Genomic DNA, 23819 nt, shown 5'->3' on the forward strand with positions numbered 1-23819 from the left:
AGGAGATGTGGATTTGCACTAGCTGTTGCTGTTGCTCAGGCATCAAGAACTGACCCAGCCCGACCACCTCAGTGCCGGGCGTTGTCCATCTCCCGTCTCATAGCTGAGTCCTTGGCAGTTGGGCTTTCCACACCATGTCTGTTGAGATGGATTCTTAGGATAAAGAAAATTCTGGGGTCGGGAGGGGGCAAGAGGAGTGGTGGGAGACCCTCTGGCTGGCAGTGGGGAGTCTGAGACCTGGAACAGTTACCGCCAGCCCTGGCCTCCCCTCCCCCGAGTCTCCAGAGACCTCCTGGGGGTTTTCAAAGCTGACAAATCTCTGGTAACTGCACAGCCGCAGGGAGTGGTACAGGTGAGAGGTGGGGCTGAGGATGACTCCACCCCTGCCCAGGACTCAAGAGGAGAGGAAACTCCAGTTTCCATTCTCCTCTGAGACAAAAAGCACTGACAGCGGGAGCCTGTGGGGACTGGGCAGCCAGAGACCTATGTCCAAATTCTGACTCTGACTCTTGTAAGCTGAATAACCCTGGGCTTAGCCATGGTGACTCTGAGTTTACTACCCCTAAAATGGGGAGTTGTGAGGATTAAAGGAGAAAATGCACAAACAGCGCCGGCACAAATTCACCTGTAATATGCAAGTCCTGATTACTCTTTATTTTAGTACCTTAGCAAAGATCACTTGAGCTTCTCCTCCCTGATGGTCTCATTGGGGCTAGCTAGCTCAATGTTTCCCAGCTGGTGATGGATAGAAGGATGGATGGATGGCTGGATGGATGTGTGGGTGGGTGGGTGGATGGGTGGGTGGATGGATGGATAGATGGATGGGTGGATGAATGGGTGGGTGGGTGGATGCATGGGTGGATGAATGGGTGGGTGGGTGGATGGATGGGTGGATGAATGGGTGGGTGGATGGATGAGTGAATAAGTCAACCCTGCAAGAGACAGTGGCTGGCAGACTGCACCTCCCTCTACTTCATAATCTCTGCACTCAATAAAATACATGTTGAGTTGAATATAAAATTCCAGGGGCAAAAGTGAAGGCGAGGTGGAGGATGTGACGGTGAGGAGCCAAGCTGAAAGGACTGTGAACTCCGCAGTTAGGGGCACCATCTCCAGTCTTGCTCATTTTCAGACCCCAGGTGCCCATTTCCAATTCCATTTTCTTCTCTCCACAGGCTAACGCTGACCCTAAGCCGCTCCTCACCTGGACAGGATGAGAGTGTCAGGTAGGGCCAGCTCTGAGGATTCTAAGGCTCAAGGGTGAGGTCTGAAATTGGTTTGGGAATCATTTTTCTGTCAGCAGTGTCTGCCCATCCTGGACTCAGAGGTGGTTTGGCTGTATCTGTTCTCAGATGGTCAGGCCAGAATTCCAGGGCGAGCCTGGAGGAGTGTAAGAGGTGACCTCCTGCCTCTGGGCTGAAGGGCTGGAGGAACGGGCACAGTAGCCCTACTTGGCTGGAAACACCTGACCCTGCTTGGAAATTGGGGACAAAATATTTGCCTCAAGAAGGGCTATTCTAGAATCCTCACACCATAGGGCTGGGCCCAAGGAGGGGCCTTTGCCTTCTAGTCCACACCCTCATGCCATACCCCCTTTGTACAGATGGGGAAACTGAGGCACCGAACAGGAAATTGGCACAATTCCTTATATTCCCAAACAGCTGTGAGGGAGTTCAGAGCACAAGTTTTAGAGTCAGCTTACTTCCCCGGATTCAAATCCCACCTCTGTCACTTACTAGCTAAGTGACCACCTCTCCGAGCTTCAGTCTCCCCATCTGTAAAATAGGGATAATCAATCGCATCCCATGCAGAGGCTTCCTGTGAGGATGAACTGAGGTAATGTATGTAAATGCTGTTTGCACAGTGCCCAGCACAAAGTGAGTGCAGTGTAATGTGAGCTGCTCCCCAGGAGGAATTCTGGGTGCCTACAGCCACACTGTGCCCTAGAAGATGAGGGACCCCCAGACCTGAGCCCCACCCTACAGGACCCAGTGGCCTTCTCCCCCATGCCAAGTAGCTTGAGACCAGCGGGAGGCCACAGAGCTGAATTCAGGGCTGAGGAGCAAAGATGATGCCAAGAGGGAGGTCAGGCAAGGAGTGGGGTAACTTGACCTGGCGGTTGGATTTGATTCTGAAGGCAGCAGGGCCACCAGTGTCCTTGAACTCAGAGGTGTAGTGGAGCCTGCTTCTGGCCCTCATGGAAGAGTGAGGGAAGGGAATGGATCAGGATAGCTCTGGATTGTCTGTCCCATGTGTGGGGTTGCTCCCCAGTGACGGGCGAGGGGATCGGGAAGCAACCTGGCTGTGAGGCGGGGAGTCTGCATCAGTAAGGCCAGTGTGTGTCCCTTCAGAAAGCATTGTGTGGCTATTTGTGGTGGCTTTCAGGAGGAGTTGATGGAAAATGTGGGGGACCAACCCTACGCCCCAGGCCACCCTGGGGACTGCCTACTGGTGACAACAAGCCGTGGGCTCAGTAGCAAAGGCATTGTCATGTCCAATCTGTGGCTGAGGGACTCCTGCTCAGAGAGGCCGAGCTCCTGCCTGAGGCTGCACAGAGGCGGCTGGCTGCCCTGAGCGCTGGACCAGACTTCCTGACTCCTGCGCCAGGGCTCACCTCCCAGGACACTGCACAGAGCCGACCTCCTGCTTTCCTGCCGCAATTCTCAGGCCTCACCTCAGGGCGCTGGATAAAAGTGCAGATTCCAGGCCTCCTCCCTAGAGAGTCTCTCTCTGGAAGGATAAGCGGAGCCCAGGAAGGTGCATGTCTGCCTTTCTCTCCTAGTGGCCCCGCTTTGGGGAATGTTGCCATGTAGTCTTGCAGCATGATCTCACCATTTGATCATCACATGGATTCACACTGGTCTTGCCACATGGGCCCATGGGCTGCTCCACGGTGCGGACGTGGTCTGGACCTACAGTGTGGGGTCTCATGACGCGGTCTCCCTGTGGGCATTCGGTAAGGACTCATGCAGTCTTGCCACATGGCCCCACGTTGTGATCTGGTGCTGTGGTCTCACGGCAGTGTCTCTTTGTCTGCAGGTCTGTTTCGCCTCGTGGCCCTCATCTTTGCCCTGGTCACCACATGGGTCTTTATTCGCAGCTATAATGGCTTCAACATGAAAACCATCCGTCTGCCCCGTTGGATGGGTGAGTGGGGCTCACTGCTGGGGCGGGGCCTGTGAACCAGGGCTAGGGACCTAGGATCTATTCCATTCTCCATCCCTGGGTGACCCAGGAGATGGCCAGGCATGGCAGGATGTGGGGCCTTTGGAACCCCAGCCATTGCGGGTGGGGGGACAGAGAGGAAACCCCTAGGCTGTCAGGAAGGCTAGACCCTATGGGGTCAGAGAAGCCTTCTAAGGCCTTAGCCAAAACATGTGCCTGCATCAAGGGCCATTTTGAAAATGTGACCCCAAGAAGGAAGGGAAGAAAGAAGGAAGGATGGAGGGAGGAAACAAGGATAGGAGGAAGGAAAGAAAGAGAAAACTGTGTGTGCGTTGAGTGACTTCCACTTGCACTTGCTGTTCCCTCTGCCTGGTACCTCTTCGTGCAGATCTCCTTGTGGTCAGCTCCTTCTCAGCCTTCAGGTGTCTGCTCAGACGTTACCTCCTCAGAGAGGCCTTCCCTGAGCACCCCAGCTATAGCCACGCCTACTTCAGCTTCTCTCATGTCAGCCTGTTTCCTTTAGAGCATCATCATCATCCACCATTATGTTGTTTACTTATCTGTTTACTTATTTGTTGCCTACTTCCACCCCTTAGAATGTGAACTTCCTGAAGGCAAGGATTTTATCTTGCATACATCCATCTTTCTAGCACCTGGTGCAGAGCAGATGCTCAGTAAACATTTGATAAATGAAAGAAAAATGGATGGATGGGTGGATAGATGGATGTCTATCATCTGATGGATGGATGGATAATGGATGAGCAGATAGGTGGATGAGTACATGGATGATGGATAGATGGATAGGTGGGTGGAAGGAGGATGGATGATGGATGGATGAGTAGATGGATGAATGGATGGATGATGGATGGGTGGATGATGGATATATGGTTGGATAGATGGGTAGTGGATGCTAGTTGCTTACATACACAGTCTCATTTAATCTGCACAAATGCCTATCGAGTGGTCCACAGTATGGCTGTGGAGTGGACTCACATATGACCTCATGGTATGGTTTTATGTGTAGTCTGAGAAAAGAGAAGCTCAGGGGGATTAAGAAATTTGCCCAAATTCCTCTTGTAGATGTCAACAGGAATGGAAACTCAAGACTCCCAGATCCAACTCCTTTCAAAGGAAGGCGAGGAAGGGAAGGAATTCATACCTTTGAATTTCTCCTCCTTGAATTCAAAGAACCACTTCCACTGACATAGTCAAACACAATAACCTGTAGTGGCCCAGACCAGCTCACAGCTTTACAGCAGCAAGAAGCCAGTCACCCCGTCTTTAACACAAACTCCCCCCAGTGGAGTCTCAGAGACCCCTTACCTCATCCACTTCTTGTCAAGCTTGGCCCACACCCGTGTCAGGACGACTGATACATATGCAAGGTGACCACCATATCCCCAGCCCTAGGGCACTTTTTTTATAGATAGAGAGTGGCGTGGCTGGGCTGGTGGCCTTGGAGGAGATGGACCCAGATCAGTGCAGGAGGCTCGGACAGGAGTGGAGCTCAGGACTGTCCTCCAGAGTGGAAAGCCCCAGCCTGAGGTGAGAGAGGGGACAGTGTTCGAAAGGAAACCCAGAAGTTGTTTCCCTCTCAGAACTCAACTCCCTGCCGTCTGACAAATCAATACTTCCAACCTACACTCATCGAGCGACTATTCTGTGTTAGGTCCCAGGGACCCCAAAATAAGGAACACGTGGCCCCAGCTCATGGTCTGAGTCGGGCAGACAAACAGACTTAATTACAGCATATACAAAAATGAAAGTGCATTAACGGGATCCAGAGTTTCAAGAAATGCTTACAGTAGTGGGAAAAGTAACCGGTGGGAAAAGTGGACATCCGAAACCAGAAGCCTTGCAAAGGGGACCGTTCCTTTACGTGTGAGGGTCCTAACCTGGTTGCACACACCCCTGCCTTATTATTTAATGCATTAATATAGAATCACGTCTATTATGATAGTGCAAATTTATTCTTTGTTTTTATTATTATATTGATATATGTAATAATAATATATACATTGGATTCCTTTCTAATCTAATCTATTTTATTTTATGCACTTAATATCATGCACTCTGGTAGAATAGGAAGTTCTAAGTGTCTCAAGAAAAGCAGGAATAAGTTTATTCTAAAGGGAGTTCACAGACTTTTCCAAACTACCAAAGGGGTCCATGTCACAGAAATCAGGAGATTAAGAACTCCTGATTTACCTGGCAAATTAGGCAGGGCTCGTCCAGATGGGAGTGACAAACCAAACTCTTAACTGGTTTAAACACAATGGGATGTCTTGAGTCATGTAATTGGGAATCAGGCTTCAGATATGGCTGGATCTAGGGGCCCCCACAAAGTCCCCAGAATGTGTCTCTCTATGTCTCTGGGCTCTGGTTGTTGCTGTTTCACTTCATTCAATGGACAGCTTTCTCTCCAAGGCAGGTATGATGCCTACCAGCTCTCCAGATGCTCATCTTCCAGCTTAGCTGAAAAAGGCACTTCTCTCTCTCCCAGGGCCATATGTCAGCCTAGGGAAGGGCTCTGTCTCCAGAGGAATGTCATATTATGACTCGCCCAGCCTGGATCACCTGATACTCCTGGGGCCTCGCAGGCAGAGAGTAGAGGCACCTTAGAATGGACACCCCCTAAGAACCAAATGGAAGTGCATCAGTGTGCAGAGTCCCCCTAAAAAGGAGAATTCCCCCCCTGGCATTTCTATGGTCTCTGGGAGCCCTGTCCTCTAGCACTTACTGCCAGTATGGTGGGAGACCTGACATAGAAACACAGAAACAACCAGGACACAGTGTAAATAGGATGCCAGGAAGTGACTGAGGGCCCTAAAGCCCAGTGGCGGTGGCCAGCACCTCAGTGAGTCAGGACAGGGACCCTCCAACATGACTGAACAACAGCCGCACAGTCCTCCCCTTCCCCGGGGCCAGGGCACCAGGCGCTGGGCTGGGCCCTTCCAGACTGACCTCACGGGATCTTCTCCACAGCCTGAGAGGGTGGGTATGATGGCCTCCACTGCGCAGCCAAGGAAACGGAGGCTCCAGGAGGTTAAAGCCCACACATGGCCACACGGCCAGGAGTCGAGGCTCAGACTGCAGTGGGTCTCTCAACAGAGCCCTGCTTCTTTTTAACCATGAGAGAGTCATGTATGTCTGCATCCGTGTGTGCATGAGTGCATGAGTGTGCACATGTGTGTGCATGTGTGTAAGTGTGTCTACATGTGGCTGTGTGCATGTATATGCCTGTGCGGGTATGTACATAAGTGTGTGTGTGTGTGTGAAGGAGTCACAGCAGCAAGTGAGGAAGGACTCCCAGATGAGATGAGACTTGTAGCTCATTTCAACACCCTCCACTGGAGGGGGACTCTGCTTGGCCAGGCCACTGCCATTCTAAAGTCCCTTCTTCCCAATCCCCACTCCCTAGCCCCCAGCCCCAGCCTCCCTCCTGCAGCCGGGGCCCAAATCACTTTCTCTCTAACATGAATCTGTCTTCTCTCCCGCAGGTTCAGTCCCCAGAGAGACCCGTGAGTATCTCCCCAGCCCACCTCTGCCTTAGGGTGAGATGTCCCAAGGTCTCTACTCCCGCCCTGCAGGTTCTAGAAAAATCTCAGTTTCCAGAGTCTGCCTGGCGCTCTCCTCCCATGGCCCAGTGGTGCCTTCTGAAGCCCCCAAGCCCTGTGGCCGGGGTGGCCTCCTCTCAGCCATTCAGCCTGATAAGGACAGCTCCACCGACCTCCTTCCCCATTCCCCACTCAGGTGGACGGTGCCCCAGCCCTGCCTCCCCGTCACAGCACCCAGCCCTGCACTCCACCTCCCCTCTCTGACTCCCCTCCGGGCTGGGAGCCCCAAGGATGGGGCTCTGCTTATTGTGACTGCAATGACCCCAGACTCAGCTCATGGTTTCTGCTCCAAAGTACCAGGGGCCATGTTGGGCACTACAGGGGCCCCTGGGAACAAAAACAAGGGGGTGCTGATTGTTGGGGCAGAAGTGCCAAATGTGCCGAGAGAGGTAGGGCAAAGCACTCCGGGCTTCAGGAGGGGCACCACCTTCCAGCGGGATGGGGTCAGGGGAGGCATCAGGGAGGGGGTGGCTTGTCAGCTGTGCCTTGTAGAGGGGGGAACAGCTTACACAAAGGCCTAGAGGCGGGAATTCTGGGGCTCCAGTCACACCTTGGCTGCAAAGTCAGGGATGCGAGTGTGAGGAGTGGAGAGAGCACTGGGAGGGCAGGAATACTGAGGGCCTCAAATGCTGGACACTGTGGACGTCTGAACACAGCTCCCGAGGTGCAGAGAAGGTGGGAGGAGGGACAGCTGTGATGGTGATGAGAGTAACAATGATGGAGTGCTGATGGTGTGCCAGACACCGTATTCAGAACCTCACAGGCATCTCATACGCTCCTCACCACGGCCCTATGTAGTGCCATAATTATCCTATCCTATAGACGAGGAAACAGGCTCAGAGAGTGAAATTCTTGGCCAAGGCAACGTAGCTGTAAGTGGTGGACTGGGAGTCAACCTCCGTCTAGTCCAGGGCCCCCCTCTCAACACCTCTTTGCAAGAGGCAGCACCTCCAGGTCCTCCCCTCCCACCCCAAGATGGGGGTGACTACAGAGGGATGCAGCTCCAGGAACGGACTTGTACCTGACTGAGAAGGGTGTGGGAGCCCCAGTGCCCTTTGGGTCACAGAGAGTAAAGCCTGCAAAGCAAAGAATGAATCAACACAAATCATTCACACCACACTTTCAGCCACATCTCCCAGGAGCCTCCTGAGTCAGATTCTGAAGTAGACACAGAGTGTCACAGCATCTTGGTGCTGAACAAACACTCAGACATCATGTGCTGGGGGGATGGCAAATCCAAGCACACACGCTGCCTTCCACCCTGCCCTCTCCCACGGTAGACATCACCAATCAAACCCAGCACTCTTGCCCTCTAAGCCACGGGTAACCTCAAGAGCTTTATCATTAAGCATTTAACAGTAGATCCATTGACATTTAAGAGGAAACCTATTTGACAACCCTGATCTGGACAAACTCTCTCGTTTTACAGTTGGCAAAGCTAAAGGGAGAGATTTCTGGCAAGTCACATGAGAGATTAGCCCAAGTTTCCTGGCTGCACCCCCTCCAGGGCTCAGCTCCATGCCCTGAGCATCAGTGCGAGGGGTTTCTGGAGGGGTCGGGCAGCTGGTGGAGGCAGCGTCTGAGCCAGAACCAGAGAGCAAATCCCCTGCCTCCCAGTGGCTGAGACTCCTGGGTGTCATCCCCTTCATCCGGCAGCTTGACCAGCAGTGAAGGCTGGATGGTCAGAAAATCAATTCCAGAAAAGCCTGCTTAAGCCGGCCTGTTGACATCGACTTTATTAGACTTAGGTGCAGCTGAGTAGGCTCTGGGCAAACTCCAGGGTGGTCCCCAAGGCTGGAGCAATCCCTCCAGCATAGGTGAGAACCTCTAGCCTCAAGAGGAAGCCAGCCTCTCTGTGAGGGGGCTGGTGGCCAGAGGTGCGGCCCCAAGGCTCATGGGAGAAGAGGACCCCTCCCCAGCATCCCTCCTCAGTCAGACCTGCCGGCAGGGGCTGGGCCCCTCTGTGGAGTGTCCTGTCCTGGGGGTGGGAAACGGGAGTTGGGCTCACTTCTCCAGCCCTCTCTCTCCTGAGCCACAGGCCTGGACACCCACTCTCTCCTGAACAGCCCCTTGTGGGGGTCTCCACTCCTGGCCCTCACTCTCTGGTGATAACGTCCTGGTTGCAGCTCTGGTTACACCCATCAGGTGGGTGTACTGAAACTTCGGGGCTGTCAGAGAGCCTAGGAGAGGCCTTCCGCTGAGCCCGCCCAAATGCTCTTATGTGCTCATTCAGTGAACATTTATTGAGTGCCTACTGTGTGCAGGCACAGGAGTTATTGGGACAATTTAACAAGATAATAAATACAAAGTGCTCGCCACAGTGGCCAGCACCCAGCAAGCCCGGGCACGTGCGAGCTTCTCCTAGGACGCCTGCGGGCTTGCCCCAAGCTCACACCACACTGCTCAGCCAGGCGCCGAGCACAGGGGCTGGAGGACAAAGAGGCTGCCCAGTCACCACTTCCCCTTTGCAGGTGAACTTTCTCTAATTCCATGTTTACCCAACCCTTCCTCATGGTACCTTCCAAACAGGTGGTGGTAAAAAAAACACACACACACATTAATATAAATTAGAACCTGCCAGGGTGAAAGGCAGTGATGTCCCAGCCTGCAAGGAGCCCACTGAGGGCTGAGTGGCTCAGCAGCTGAGTTTGGGGGCCTGCCTCCATGTTACGCTGTTCACAGGCCTCCTGGGTCTGCCCCAGGAGGGCCACGTGGAGGGGACATGGGTCTTAATGGCAGCCACAATAATCAGAGGTGCCACATGCTGAGTCCTCAGCGGGTTCTAAGCACCGAGGGGGAGGGCCGGAGCGCCTGCCTATTCCTGTTGTGTCCCAGGAATGAGCCCATAGGAGGTGCTCAGTGAATGAATGAATAAGAAGCATAGCCATTCATACTGCGTTAACCTGTGCTCATTTATTCTTCACAAGAACCCCGTGGGGAAGGCACCGTAGTTGTCCCATTTCACAGATGAGGAAGTTGAGGTACAAGGAGACTGAAGACTTGCCCCAAGGGAACCCGGCTGGCAGGAGGCGCTCTTCCCACCATGCTGGGGCCCCAGGAGGTTGTCAACAGGCGCCTCCAGGACCTCACAAGGCTGCTGTGGCCCAAGAGAAAGGTTCTCAAGAGAATCCCTTAATCACAGTGACTCTGGTTACTAACCACTCCCTACCCATGACTCCACATGCATTTACCGGGTTGAGGGAGGGCCTGTGTTGAGCCAGGCGCTGTGCTGGGGCTGGGGCTGTGAAGGGAAGCCCGAAAGTTAATTCTGGGGTGGTCGGACACACAGCTGCTGCCACCAAGGCTGGTCTGTTCCTTCCCCAGGGGTTGAGAAGACCAAGTGTGGCCTCAGCAAGCCCTGCCCGGAAAACTTCTTTTCATTTAAACTCAGCAGCGGGGCAGCCAACGTCGTGGGCCCTTCCATGTGCTTCGAAAACCACTTGTAAGTTTCCTGTGCTTCCTTTCTTTCATTTCATTCATTCATTCATTCGCAAATTCAGAAGCTGCAGGGGCAGGCCCTGAGACCAGCCCACAATGTCCACCTGCTTCCTTTTACTGGGGGTGGGTGAGTCACAAATAATAATAATCCTAACAGCTCCATGCCTGCTAGCACCTTGCTAAATGCTTTACGGCATCATCTCATTCAATGACAGAGCCAGGATTTGAACTCTGGTCCATCTGAGAGTCAAGCTGCTGGGCTTCCTAGAAGGGAGATGCCTGTGGGGAAGGTTCCAGATCAAAGCCAAGCATCAAAGTCCAAATGCAGCAGATGCCAGGACTTCCACTCAGGTGTAGGACAAGGACTGTGTACCCATCTTTCTGAGTAGTAAAGGCCCTAGGACAGCAAGTTCATTCTACAAAAGAAGCCAGAGACAGGGGTTTTAGTCAGGATTCTGAACCTAACTCCAACGTACTTAGTCAAAAAAGGGAACTTATTGGTTCACATACCCAAAAGGTCAGAGACAGTGGGCTTCAGGACCAGCTGAATCCAGAGGTTCAAATATGTGGTCAGGACTCCCTCTCACACCATCTTCAGCTCTGCTTTCCTGTCAGTAGATTCAGTTTTTTCTACCTATAATGGACTTCTTTATGTGGTGAAGGAGGGAGGCCATCAGCTGGGTTGAGAGAGTAGCCAAGTCTAGCACCTCACTGGGAAGAAAGCTTTCCTACCTTAACTATCCCTGCAAAAGTCCCAAGACTGGGTCTCCTTGGCTGGCCTGGGTCACATGACCATGCCTGGCCCTGTCACTGTGGCCAGGGGTAGAGGATGCTCTGCTTGTCCAGGCCTAGGAGAGAGGTCAGTCCTGAGAACCACCTGGCCTGTGACAGAGGAGGTCAGTTTTCCCAAGGAACACCAGAAGATGGGGGTGCGGATGCTGGGCAGGCAGGAACACAACTGGGCTCCAGGTGAGGATCCCAGACACCGCAGGATGGCAGCAACTTTCCAGATTCTGCCTTCCTTGTGGCCTGGGGAGGCGGGCTGGCTCCACCTCCAACACCTCAGAGCCCCAGGCAGGGACCGTCCCTCTGCTCTGAACAGACTGTTCTGGTCCAGACATGCCTGGAGAGACTCCTCGGAGAATCCAGCCCCCGACTCGTTTCCAGGAGACAACAGATGGCCCAGATTATTCCGTGGGTTTCCTGATGCTTCTGCCTCGTGTGGGCTCTCTCCGAGTTCCAGAATCTCGAAAGCAGTGTTCACTCTACACTCAGGACTGGCTGTTGTATTCTGTTTTTCTTCTTCTTCTTCTTCAGGATCATGAGTCCTGTGAAAAACAATGTGGGCAGAGGGCTGAACATTGCCCTGGTGAACGGTGAGTTGCTGGTCCTCCCCCAGACAGCCCCCCCAGGCTCTCAGGCACAGCGGGAGGGAGCTGGGCATCCACTCAGCCGACATCAGCTCAGCTCCTGCCACATGCCCAGGGTCACCTGCAGCTCAGGAGAGGAGGCCCGGCTGGTCTGCGGGCACAGAAGTTCTAACAGAGCCAGTCCTGCCTGCAGTCCTGGCCAGGCCCCTGCCGCATGTACCTATCCTGGCAGAGTATACTTCTCCTATGAAACCTGACCCCATCCTCAAGGCCACCCCAGCCCAAACCAACACACATGAAACCAGGGGACAACCAATGACAGTGTGGGCCCACCAACTGAGAGCATGCCTACGTTCATTCATTCAACAAATATCAATAGCAGCTGCTGGGGGCCAGGCCCCGTACAGGGTGCTGGGGGTCTGCTGTGAACTAGAAGGATGGGCCCCAGAGTCCAGGAAGTTCACAAGCAATTGAATGTGGTCAGCATCCACAGCGGAGAAGGAGGCACGGCTCTGGGATCGAGACCTAGAGCGGGGGGGGGGGGGGGGGGGTCTAGTCAGGTGAGGCGTCCAGAGGGAGGGAATGGTCCACTGAGGCCTGAAAGCAGTAGGGAGTGGCCAGGAGAAAAGGGGGGTCTCCCTCCAGGCAGGGGCTACACTGTGCAAGGAGAGGAGGAGCGGGGAGAAGGGTTTGGGGGCCCACAGAGGCCTCTCTGGCTGCAACACGGAAGCAGACAGTGGTGAGCAGTAAGGCTGGGGGGGCCCACACGGGCAGAGGATGAGGGGCTCGGTGTCCTGCTAAGAAGAGTGGGCTTGAAGCAGAGCACGGCAGGGAGCCTCAGAAAGGCTTGGAGCAGGGCCTGAGGGCCCAGCCTGCAATCCAGAAACCTCCCTCCAGGTTGGAGTAGGGAGGCTGGAGGCAGGGAGACCCGGGGGAGGCCCACAGTCTCACTGAGGCTGCATCTCCAGTGGGTGGTGCCCAGGGGGCCGACTGCAGGCCAAGCGTGAGACAGGCGCACGCTTCAGGAGGGAGCGAGTACTCAGGAGCTGAGGAAGGACCAGGTGGTCTGGCCCCAGCCAAGACCCCCTGCCCTCCACTCTTAGATGGGGAAGAGGGGCCATTTCCCTGGATCTAAGAATCGAAGAGCCACTTCCTGGAACAAAGGTTACAGCAGATGGGAAAAGGGCACAAAGGATGCTCAGGAGGGAAAAGGTCAAGCTTGCAAGTGGCATGACCACATAGTAAGTGACAGGGTAGGACTGGAACCTGGTCCCTTGCTCCTAGAGGAGCCATTGCCCCTCTGCCAAGAAATCCCACTGGGTCAGGGGAGAGGTCAAGGCCTGGAACCAAGATGGAGCCCAGATGGAGGGGGATGGAGGGCAGCCCTGGCCAACTTCCTGGGGGCCCCGGGAAGCAGCAGGCTCCTGGAGGGGCAAGAGGCCGAGCGGTGGCTCCTCCGAAGTCTTGAGGAGAGAGCAAGGCCGAGTCACTCCGATGGTGGCCCCTCCCTGGAGGGAGGGCATGCTGGGGCCCAGACAGGTCTCAGAGCACTCTTCCGGGCATGCCAGACCCCAGAAGGCCGTCAGAGACTCACTCCGCATCGACTGTCAATCTCCACTCACCGCTGGCGGGGAGGGCAGCAAAGGGCTCCAGCTGCAGCTGACGTGGCTGCACCCTGCTGGCTTCATCTTCCTTCACATAGCTACCCCCAGAGAAGACCTCTGAATGTTCTCCCATGAGAGGGGCTCACGCTAGGGCCTCCTTCCCCACCCCTCTCAAAGCCCAAAGATAAAAACAAGGACCAGTAATGCTAAGAGCTAACATTTATTGAGCATTTATTGTACGCTAGCTATTTCATTTAACCTTATCACGATGTTAGAATGGAGCCATGCTCAGGATCCCCATTTTCCAGGTAAGAAATGGAGGCTCAGAGAGGTTAAGGGACTTGCCCAAGAATACACAGCCAACAGAATCATCTAGATTTGAACCCGGATCTGGCTGACTCCAGGCTTTAATCACTCCGCTAAAGGCCTCCCTAGACTAGAAATGTCTCTGAGCATGTGTGCAGCGCGTCCTGCATGGCAGCTGTGCAAAGTCTAACAGAGCACGCTTGGAGCCTCAGGGTCCTCATCTGTAACAGGCCAGAACAACAAAGAGATCGCTAAAGACTGGTGGTCCTTAACCCTTTAGAGGGACAGAGATTCCTTTGAGAAACTGTTCAGACTACACCTCCTCCCCCTAATTCTAGAAGAATCCGCAAACGCACACCGTCATGAGAGCAGTGTCATGGGTTTACAGACCCCTTCCAAGGGCTCCAGGTGAAATGCCTCAAGGGGCTTGGACACTAGTGGCGGCAAGAATTGGGAAGGGGTTGCAATGTGAGCCTGCCCCCACCCAGCAGGACAGCTGCTCCTACCCGGGTAGCTGTCTCCACCTGCCAGGAATCCACAACCCGCAGTACGGGGGGCGGGGCGCGACGGTGAAAATAGAGCTGCGATCCCCTCTGCAACACCCCCATCTAGTGGCGGCGCGGGAGAACTGCGACTTTGCTCCTGCACACCGGTTCCACGTGGAACTTGGACCCTTTGCAAAACCCACAAACACAATTCAGATGACTGGACTCGGGACCCGGAGGACCGTTCAGCCCGGCACAAATGCCTTTGCCTTCAAGAGTTGGAGGACTCAAAATGCAGATTTCCTATTTAGGTGGGAAAAATGATGAAGACTGTCGTTTTTTTATTACTATTTGGCAGCTAAAATTTATCCTGCATGCTTACATCTCTTTTAGTTCCCACAGTCCATTGTACAGACGGAAAAATTGAGGTCCAAATACTAAGTCGTGCATTAGGAAGTGGCAAGGCAGAGCACAGACCCAGATTGGTTGGATTCCATTCGATTCCAGAGACCCTCTCCCCCCCACCCACCTTTATGTACTTGTGCCTCTCAGATCAGCCCAAGTGTTATTCGGCACCTACTTTAGTCCTGCCTGCTTTCTACAGAACCTGATTTTATTCCATTATTAGTCTATTTTTAGACCTTAGACTACAAAGTAGCCATTTTCCAAAAAATGACAGGCAGAATGCCATGCTACAGGAAATAACAGTTCTGTGCTCTTCTCCCTTAGGAAGCACGGGGACAGTGCAGAGAGAGAGCTCTTTCGACATGTACTCTGGAGGTAGGCCCCTCTGCTGGCACTGAGGTTGAGGGGTGGGCTGAGCTCCTTCCTGTGGCAGAGGAGCTATCGCGGTGTGGGGCCCTTGGCTCTTGTTTTCACGGAGACTACCAGAAAGAGGCAGAGTAGGGGTTGAAGGGCGTCCTGCTGCCTCTGAAACTCCTTTCTCCTGTCTTATTGGGCTCTCCCAGATCCAGGGCCTGAGACAAGGATTCAGTGCACTGTTTTATTTGGGAGGGGGTGAGGTGAGGAAATGTCAGTTGGGAGTGGGGAAGGGAGACAGGGAAAGGAAGGCCACCAGGACAGTGTGTTATCAAGTCATTGAACGCTGTGGGCAATTGGAACTCGGGAGCCAGTGTCAAACACAGGCCTTAGAGAGATCCCAGGAGGCAAGGGAGCTGGGTGCTCCCACCCCTAATTCCTTGGCACTTCCCACACTTCTGGCCTGCCCCACGGCACAAAGGAGGACCTGGAGGCCAGAGAACAGCTTCAGCATAGAAATGCTGATGCTGGCAGTGGGAGGCCAGGCACATGTGCACTGAAGTGCTAAGGACGAGGGCGTATGGCCCAGTTTGCTCTGCCGTGTAAACAGCATTTTATTTTAAGGCCACAGGGTCACTAGGGGGCCCAAGGAAAGGACAAGGCCTCCTGAGGCCCAGAAAGGGCAGCTCTGAGGCTCCAAGCTCTCTGCACCCTTCTGCAGATGTCTTCTCTTCTCTCTCTGCACAGACATGCTCTCTGAGCTTCTCTGTCCACAAGGCCATACCTTAGGAAATCACTGTGCCCCTTGCCCTGAGTGCAGCCCAGCAACAGAGCACTGACCTACCGGGGCAGGAGGCCCAGACAGCGGCTTCCTCCCTCGTCCACAAGCCGCCTGGCAAAGCAGTGGGTGAGCGGGACTCTCACCTGTCACTCCTGACAACTTCCAAAATGTAGTGGAATCAGTCTCGGGCCCAGTATGCCACCCCATGCCCCGGTATGCCACCCCAGTATGGCAACCCAGCCTCCCTTCCGACATGGGTGCCTCAACAAGGAGTGAAACCTCAGCAGGGCAGCCCTTGGCAGACGGCAGAGGTCTGGGCCCTGCAAGGACTGATTTCCATCAGGACAGATGAACTGGGCTCAGCCCCCTTCTCAGAGCCCAACTCGACTCAGTTTCCCTCCTATGTCCCTGAGATCACAGGGCCAGCTCTGGGATCGGGCATCACAGGGCACTGAGCATGTGACCACTCAGCCCGGGCAGCCCCTCACAAAGTGGAAGGGGCCCTGCTGCTGTCAGTCAGCTGGCTTCCTTCTGCCCCGAACCCCTCATCTTTGTCTCCCTCTCCAAGGAAAGCCCACCTCGCTGCACCCACATAAACATGCGAGCCCAAGAGGGGAGAGGGCCACCCGGCGGCAGAGAGCAGGCAGCCCTCTTGGCTTTGCCAACAAAGCGGGGGCTGAGACATGGGAAATGGGAAGCTGCTGCCCGGAAGCCACAGCCAGGGAATGTCTGGAAGGTGATCTCTAACACCACCTTAGAGACAGGAGCTGGGCCCCTGTCCTGGGCCCAGGCCTTCAGAGGGCCCCGCTCAGGGGTGAGGTCTGCAGGGCCAGAGGATGAACCAACCTGGAGCCTGCAGCAGGGCCCACACAGACCTCTTCCAGGTGTGCTCCCCACGCTGCAGACACACCCTGAGGACCGAGGGGAGGCCAGGGGATGGCTGTTACTGCAGGGGAGGGTGGCACTGACAGAGCTTGAACAGGCAGACTAGGGTGTCCACAGGCAGGTGAGCAAGGCCCCTCTTGGTGCAGGCTGGGAAAGGAGACAGGGGTGAGAAAAGGAGGGCAGGTCATGGACCAAGGGTCAGAGGCCTTCATGTGCTCTCTGTCCAGGATGCTGCAGATATCCAGGGAGGCCTGGGGTCAGGTTTATGGAAAAGGTCCAGTCTCTGGAGTCAGAGACTTCAGGCTGTGTGACCTGAGGCAGGTGACACCTCGTGAACCTCAGTTTTGTTATCTGTAAAGTATAGGTAACCAAAGTGTCCACTTCATGAGATAGATTGATGTGAGGGTTAAATGATAACCTGTAGTCCTTGGTGGGAGGGGCCCAGGGGAGCTCATTAGTCTCCTCCCTCCCCTTCCCTCCTCCCTCATTCCAGCCACATGATTCGGAAGCAAAGAGGTCATCTGTCAGAATGAAAAGGGAAAAAAATAATTAAAAAGATGAAACCAAGTTTCATAATGCCTTATTATGAACTTGGATGTAACCATGGGGAACCAGGAACAGAACCATTCTGAGAACAAGTTGCTCCTTCCCACAGGAGACAAAAGAAGACGATGACTAGTTAAAGCGAGATGATAATTAACAGAAGGCACACTTCATTTTTCCCAAACATCCACTGTCCATCCCAGATAAGAGCCAGATCTTGATATCTGCTGAGGGCTCAAACAAGTTAATGGTCCTCTCAGAGCCCCTTCTTTTGTCTCAAGAGTTCAAGGCCATTTCACCAACAGAGCCGCTGGGGGCCTCTCTGTTACTGAGCTGGCTGGTGGCAGGCCTTGCCTGTGGGATTTGATTCTTCCCCTAGATCCAAGGGATCCCCACAGATGCTAAGAATCAGGGCAGCTTCCTGGGCATGTGGCCTGTGGGTGGGGAAGTTGCACAGGACCCTGTGCTTAGAGGAAACTCATGTTTGGTTTGATGTTCTGTCTTCGCCATCTTAAAATTCTTAATAACTTTTTAACAAAAGGCCCCATATTTTCATTTTGCACTGGGCCCTGAAAATTATGTAGCCAATCCTGCTAATCATTGTAATTCCATTATAGTGCACTTACTGTATGCCCAGTTATTGTCACTTTGGTCTTTACAAAAATGCTATGAGCAGGGCTATTAATCATCCTCGTTTGACAGATATAACCCCTGCTTTGCTCACAGGCCAATCTGGTCCATACTTCCTCAACTGTTCAATAGCCCCCTGCACAAGTTACACCATAGCCAGAGTACCATCTGTATCACTGGTATTTTGCTTTAAATCACCTCACTTTTTTAAACCTAAGTAAATATATCTTTTTTTTTTATTTGCACCTGAGCTAACATCTGTTGCCAATCTTCCTTTTTTGGTCTTCTTCTCCCCAAAGCCCACCAGTACATAGTTGTATATTCTAGTTGTGAGTGCCTCTGGTTGTGCTATGTGGGACACCACCTCAGCATGGCCTGATGAGTGGTGCCATGTCCACGCCCAGAATCTGAACCAGTGAAACCCTGGGCCACCAAAGCGGAGCGTGTGAACTTAACCACTCGGCCACGGGGCCGGCCCCATAAATATATCTTAAAAGGAAATTATATCACTGCCCTAAGTAGAAAGCCATTATCACTTTTTATGCAGAGAAGGTGACCATAAAAATAAGCACAACAGAAACAAATCAGCATCCTTGAAGTGAGCCACATGCTGACCACGCCTCTCCCAGGTGCTACCCCTAGGCTGCTCTCTGTTAAATGCAGAGGCTTCACAAGGGCAGGGAGGCCTTAAAGATGCAAAGGGAGCCTTGCTCCTTGACATAAGCTGGAGATTGAAGGAGGCTAGTGTTTTCTCTCAGTGACCTGAGTTGCCTGTGGCCCAAAGGGAGTACCCCCTAAAGTCAACACAGACAAGCTGGGTGTATCTTAACCAGTGTGGAAGGGAGCAGCAGAGGGGTGTGCAAAGAGCCCAGAACCCTGGAGAGATGTTTGTGCTCTGTCCCCTGGGGTAGGTCCCCAAGGGCCCTTAGACCAGTCGTTCTCACCTGCTGCACGTCAGAATCCTCTGGGGAACTTTCCAATTCCAGAACACCCCTGCCCAAGACCACCTGAATGAGGATGCCCTCACTCTGTGCACTTTGCTCTCCCCCACAACAAGTGCTGTGGGGAGCTCCACCCCAGGATGCCGCCACCTGCTGGCTCCCAAACTTCAGATGGAGCTCAGTGTCTGCCTGCCCAGGCCGCACCTGGGTCATTATTGCAGGAGGAGAGAATGAGAAGGACCAGCAGTCTTTCCCCTAAATGACCAGCACCTTGTTTTTCCTCCTCCACTAGAACCTACGGCCCTGGTGAAATTCCTTAAAGAAATCCAAGAGGGCGTGCTGGTGTTGGTGGCCTCCTACGATGATCCAGGGACCAAGTAAGTGGGAACCCTCACCTGACAGGCAATGGGGTGAAGGGTACCAAATACTTCCAAATTCCCATGCCCATCTTGTGGCAACTCCTAAGGAAATAACCAGACAAGTGTACAAAGAGATGCTCTAGGAGGTTCCTCACAGCCTTGGTTACAACCGTGAAAAACTAGACACACTCCCATGTCCGATAATAACCGGCTAGTTACAGAAATCATGACAAATGATGATATATGACATATTATATATATATATATATATATATATATATGAGGATACACTACATTAAAAATGATGATGTAGAAAATATTTAAGGATGTGGAAGAATGCTTACCCTTTAGTGTTAAGCGAGGAAAAAGAAAGCAGGTTACAAAAGCCTTGGTATGACCCTTGGGTGCATGGGGGAGAAAGACATGAAGGAAATATATTAAAATTTTCCAGTGCTTATGTCAAGGCAGTGAGACTGTAAGTATTTTTTACTTTGTGATGTTCCATATTTTCCAATGAACACGTATTGGATTTGTAAGCAGAAGCAAAACTGTTTTCATACTTGTTCAGCCACTCCAAGTGGCTCCTGGAGGAGTCCTGGTCGCTCCACCTGCTCCTCTTGAGCGCGGCTCAGCTCGTCAGCTGCACTCATGGAGGCGGCCGAGCACGTGAGGAGCTCCCCCTTCTCCCGTCCCGCCGCCTCACCGGCCCCTCTGGTCCTCTACAGAATGAATGATGAAATCAGGAATCTCTTCTCCAACTTGGGCAGTTCCTACGCAAAGCAGCTGGGCTTCCGGGACAGCTGGGTCTTCTTGGGGGCCAAAGACCTCAAGAGTAAAAGCCCCTTTGAGCAGGTGGGTTCCTGGCGGCCTCCCCGCCCCAGTGAAGAGGGAGGGGCACGAGGGACAGATGGACAAGGACTGGGGTGGCTTGGGAAGGACACACGGGGCAGTATGGGCAGGGCCACCTGGCTGTCATCCACCCCAGAGGTGAGGGTGGCCCGACTGGCTACTCCCCCAGCAGGAAGCAGCCTTGACCATTCTGCAAGGAGGTGGGTCATGTATAGATGTACAGATCCATAGATAAGCACCAAAACAGAGAAGGAAAAGGAGAAAAGAAGGATGAAAGGAAAGTGAGGCCTGGAGAAAGAGAAAGGGACCTAAGGATGAAGCCTGCATGGTGTAGGGAGAGGACCCCAGAGCAGGGGCAGGGTGCCTGGCTTCGAATCCCAGCTGCGACCTTACCCAAGCCCCTTCTTCCCCCGGGGCTCAATCTCCCCACCTGTAAAGGGGAGGATTTGGACTAGGGGAGCTCAGAGGCCCCTCTTAAGTTCCCTGTGGAACGGGTGAACTTGCACCAAGAATGGAACATGGGAGACCCCCCCTGAGCATGTGGAAGGAGTCAGGAGGGGTCCATAATATGGGGCTCCACAGTCACTACCCAGGGGTGGCCCCAGCAGAGGGGGTCTGGCAGGTGGACTTTGAGGAGCACTCACAGGAGGAATGGGGAGTCCACGGAGGGTTGTGGACACCCAGAGAGGTGCCGTACCTTCTCCCCCTGTCCAGGACAGTCCCCATCTGTGCTTCCTCAGCTCAGAGCAGTTCCAAAACCTGGGAGAACTGGCCAGGCCTTTCTGGGCATGAAGTAGGCTGGTTCCTGGCCAAGAACATTCAGCTCTGTCCAGATCCCAAGACAGGGAGCTAAGGGTCAATGATGGGACATATAGGACCCCTGAGGAGAGTGGACTCTGTCCTGAAGGCAGTGGGAGCCATGGGAGGCTGAAGCAGGAGAGTGACAAGAGCAGACTGATAATAAGAAAGACTAGTACAGCAGTCTCCCCTTATCCCTGGGGGATACATTCCAAGACCCCCCTGGACGCCTGAAACCACAGATAGTACCAAACCCTATATATACTGTATTTTTTCCTATACGGACATACCTATGATAAAGGTTAATTTATAAATTAGGTACAGTAAGAGATTAACATCAATAACATAAAATAGATCAACTATAACAATACACTGTAATAAATGTTACACGAATGTGGTCCCCCTCTCTGTCTCAAAATATTTCCTGTACTGTGCTCACCCTTCTTGTGATGACGTGAGATGACACAGTGCCCGCAAGATGAGATCAAGTGAGGTGAGTTAGGCTGCTACTGACCTTCCGATGACACGTCAGACGAGGCCCATCTGCTTCCGGGCCTCAGTGAACCGCAGACAAGGCAGGACCCCTATATTCGCGAGCTTGCTGCATGTGGGCACAGCTGAGCACGTTACGTGCAAGGGCTGATTTAACAATCCCAGTGAAGTAGGTACGATTATCATCCCTTCTCACAGACGAGGAACCGGGCGGAGACCTGGAGCCGTCTTAGCCACCTTGCTGGGGTCTCAGAACCACTCAGTGAGGTGGATGCATTCCTCCTCCAGGTCTGCTGTCTCCTCAAAGACTCCCTGTCCTGACGCTTCTAGAACAGCCTGCCTGGCTGAGCATGGAGAACACTATGGAAGGGGGGCAAGTCAGAAGGTGGAGAGGAGGAGGCCAATGCAATAATTAGACAGGAGATACAGCAGCCTGGAGACAGATGGGCTGTGGGGGGCAGAGAAGGGACAGAGTCCAGTGTGCTGCTGCTGGCCCTGTGGCCTAGTGGTTAAGTTCAGGGCACTCCACTTTGGCAGCCCGGGTTAGTGGGTTCGGATCCCAGGTGCAGACCTACACCACTCCTCAGCCATGCTGTGGTGGCAACCCACATATAAAACAGAGGACGACTGGCACAGATGTAAGCTCAGGACGAATCTTCCTCAAGCAAAAAAAAAAAAGAAGCCGTGTGCTCCAGGGAACAGGGCCCACAGTGGGCCACAAGGGTTTTCGCCATGTCTGGAAAATGTTGGCTTGGTTTTATGTGTATGTTTCTAAGAGAAAATGTATATTCAGGTAATTAATAGTACAAAGTAGCTCGTGCTAGAGGAGAAGAGAAAAGGTGAGGGCCCTCTGTTCATACCCTCTGGGTGGAGAACACAGAGGGCAGGGCCACAGGCTCTGGACCGGCCGTGAGGGAGGTGGGGGCAGGAGTCTCCGAGAAGAGGCTTGAGGCTGCACTGGCAGAGCCAATGCTGTTCTTCCCTAAAGCGGAGCTTCCAGACCCTTCAAAACTGGGCCCAGACAGCCAAGAGGAAGCACATAAGTAGAGGAAAGTCAGCCCCACCTTTTCTTTGATGTTTATGATCAGCTGACTGGGACCCTCCACCCAAAAATGAACGAAGGACCACACCGTGATTAAAACCATCGTGTCTTTTGTTCCCACACGTGGGAAACTGGGATTTAGGGAAGCAACATCTACAGTTTATTTTTTCTTCCTAAGGGTTAGGCAAAATTATTCCACCGGTGGATTTTGCCCTTTACATTTCTTCTTCCATAAACTAAGGCTGAGCATTTTAAACATAATCTTAACTGATTTTATTCTCTTTATATATTTGTTATTAATATTAATTAATATTACACAGTGGTTCCACCGCTTACCAACTGGGTGCCCACAGGCAGGTACTTTGGCCCTCTCTCCCTCTCTGTAGATTGGGGTGATAATAGTCTACACTTCTTAGGGCTATTGTGAGGATTAAATACATAAGACCCTTTGTGCCTGGCATAGAGCAAGCACTCACGAATTGCTAGGATGCTTCTTTTTATTGTTGTTGTTATTATTATTATTACTATTATTTGAGATGTCCTGGAGGGGCTGATAGGGAATCTGGGAGAGGGGCTAAAGTTCTCTACTCCACCCCACATGCTTCATGCCCATCACCCCCTCCCCCCAACCCAGGCATGACAGGCAGTGACTGGGCTCTGATCCCATCTCTGAAACTGTGGGCAAGTCGCAGCTCCTCTGAGCTTCAGTTTCCCCATCTGTGGAATGGGTTAGTACTATCCAACACCACCCCTCCCCACAGGCCTGAAGTGCGGATAAAGCGACTGAAAGCATTTAGGTTTCAAAGCACAATGAAAACGCAGGTTTGAATCTTAATCAGCCTCCCCCATCATCAGTGTTTCTCTCTCTTCTCTCCCTTCTAGTTCTTAAAGAACGACCCAAACACGAACAAATATGAGGGCTGGCCGGAGCTGCTAGAGCTGGAGGGCTGTGTGCCCAGGAAGGTATTTTAGGGCGGCTGTGGCTCTTCCTGGGCCAGGGCCTGAAGAAGCTGCTGCCTGACTTACGAGTCAGACCCGGGGTTGCTGTGGGCTGGACCGGCAGGAGCTGACGGATGGCAGAGGAGGAGAAGGGAGCAGGAGCAGCAGCGTGGACAGTGCTGAGTGGGGGTCCTCGCACACTCCGTGCGCTTCCCCTCTTCAGAAACAAACCCTCCCATGGGCTGAGGCATCCTTCCCGGGGGTGGCCGGCCTCAGAGGGTCCTTCTGGGGCCAACTGTCTGTGGAGAGAACAGGCATGCTTTCCCTCAGGGACTGCTGACTGTCGCCCCCGAGGAAGGACAGACTGCCCACACCTGAGGACAATTAAATTTTATTTTTGCTGGTTTTGAATGAGCTTTCCAAACACTCTGTGTGCAGGATTCCTCCCTGGGATCAAATTGGTCTAGGCTGGGTTTGCTTGGGGCACAAGTTCAGACAGGTCGGTGACAACCTCGGGCACCTGGTTCCAGGCAGCTTTCAACAAAGGAGGTTGCTTTCATAGGGATTTCATTTAGGCATGAAAGGATCCTAGGTTCCCAGTGTGAGCTGTAAGACTCCCAGGAACAGAGGGAGCCAGAGAACAGGATGCAGAGACTGTTGTCCTCACCTGCTGTTTGAATGAGAGCCGGAGAAAATCCAGAGCTGGAGAGGTGGAGGCAGCGGGGAGATCTGAGACACACTGGAAAGAACAGCCAGACTCTAAGGCAGGCTTCAGGGGAAACATCCTGGTTGTGTTTGTGTGGGCTCCCCAGGAGC

General features: G+C 53.2%; 1 protein-coding gene across 8 annotated transcripts in view; it reads left to right on the plus strand.

The window, feature by feature from the left end:
• Nucleotides 1-23414, plus strand: part of FAM3D (FAM3 metabolism regulating signaling molecule D) — a 37163-nt gene extending 13749 nt beyond the window's left edge. For 2 of the 8 annotated variants that reach the window (XR_011427268.1, XR_011427267.1), the window contains exons 2-11: nt 1176-1226; nt 3040-3147; nt 6666-6686; nt 10107-10224; nt 11538-11596; nt 14113-14296; nt 14715-14765; nt 18817-18901; nt 19609-19735; nt 22947-23414. Coding sequence is in view for 4 of the 8 variants with exons in the window: in XM_001488820.7 (XP_001488870.4) it covers nt 1214-1226; nt 3040-3147; nt 6666-6686; nt 10107-10224; nt 11538-11596; nt 14715-14765; nt 18817-18901; nt 19609-19735; nt 22947-23036 (672 nt within the window). In the remaining 4 variants the exon portion in view is untranslated. Of the gene's footprint in view, nt 1-99; nt 353-442; nt 512-1175; nt 1227-3039; nt 3148-6665; nt 6687-10106; nt 10225-11537; nt 11597-14112; nt 14297-14714; nt 14766-18816; nt 18902-19608; nt 19736-22946 lie in introns of those variants that run through there. The other 6 variants (XM_001488820.7, XM_023620177.2, XR_011427269.1 and 3 more) reach the window with 5 other exon arrangements.
• The last annotated feature ends 405 nt before the right edge of the window (nt 23415-23819 follow it).

The sequence above is a fragment of the Equus caballus genome, chromosome 16 (genome assembly GCF_041296265.1).
Source record: "Equus caballus isolate H_3958 breed thoroughbred chromosome 16, TB-T2T, whole genome shotgun sequence".
In the NCBI taxonomy this organism is placed as follows: Eukaryota; Metazoa; Chordata; class Mammalia; order Perissodactyla; family Equidae; genus Equus; species Equus caballus.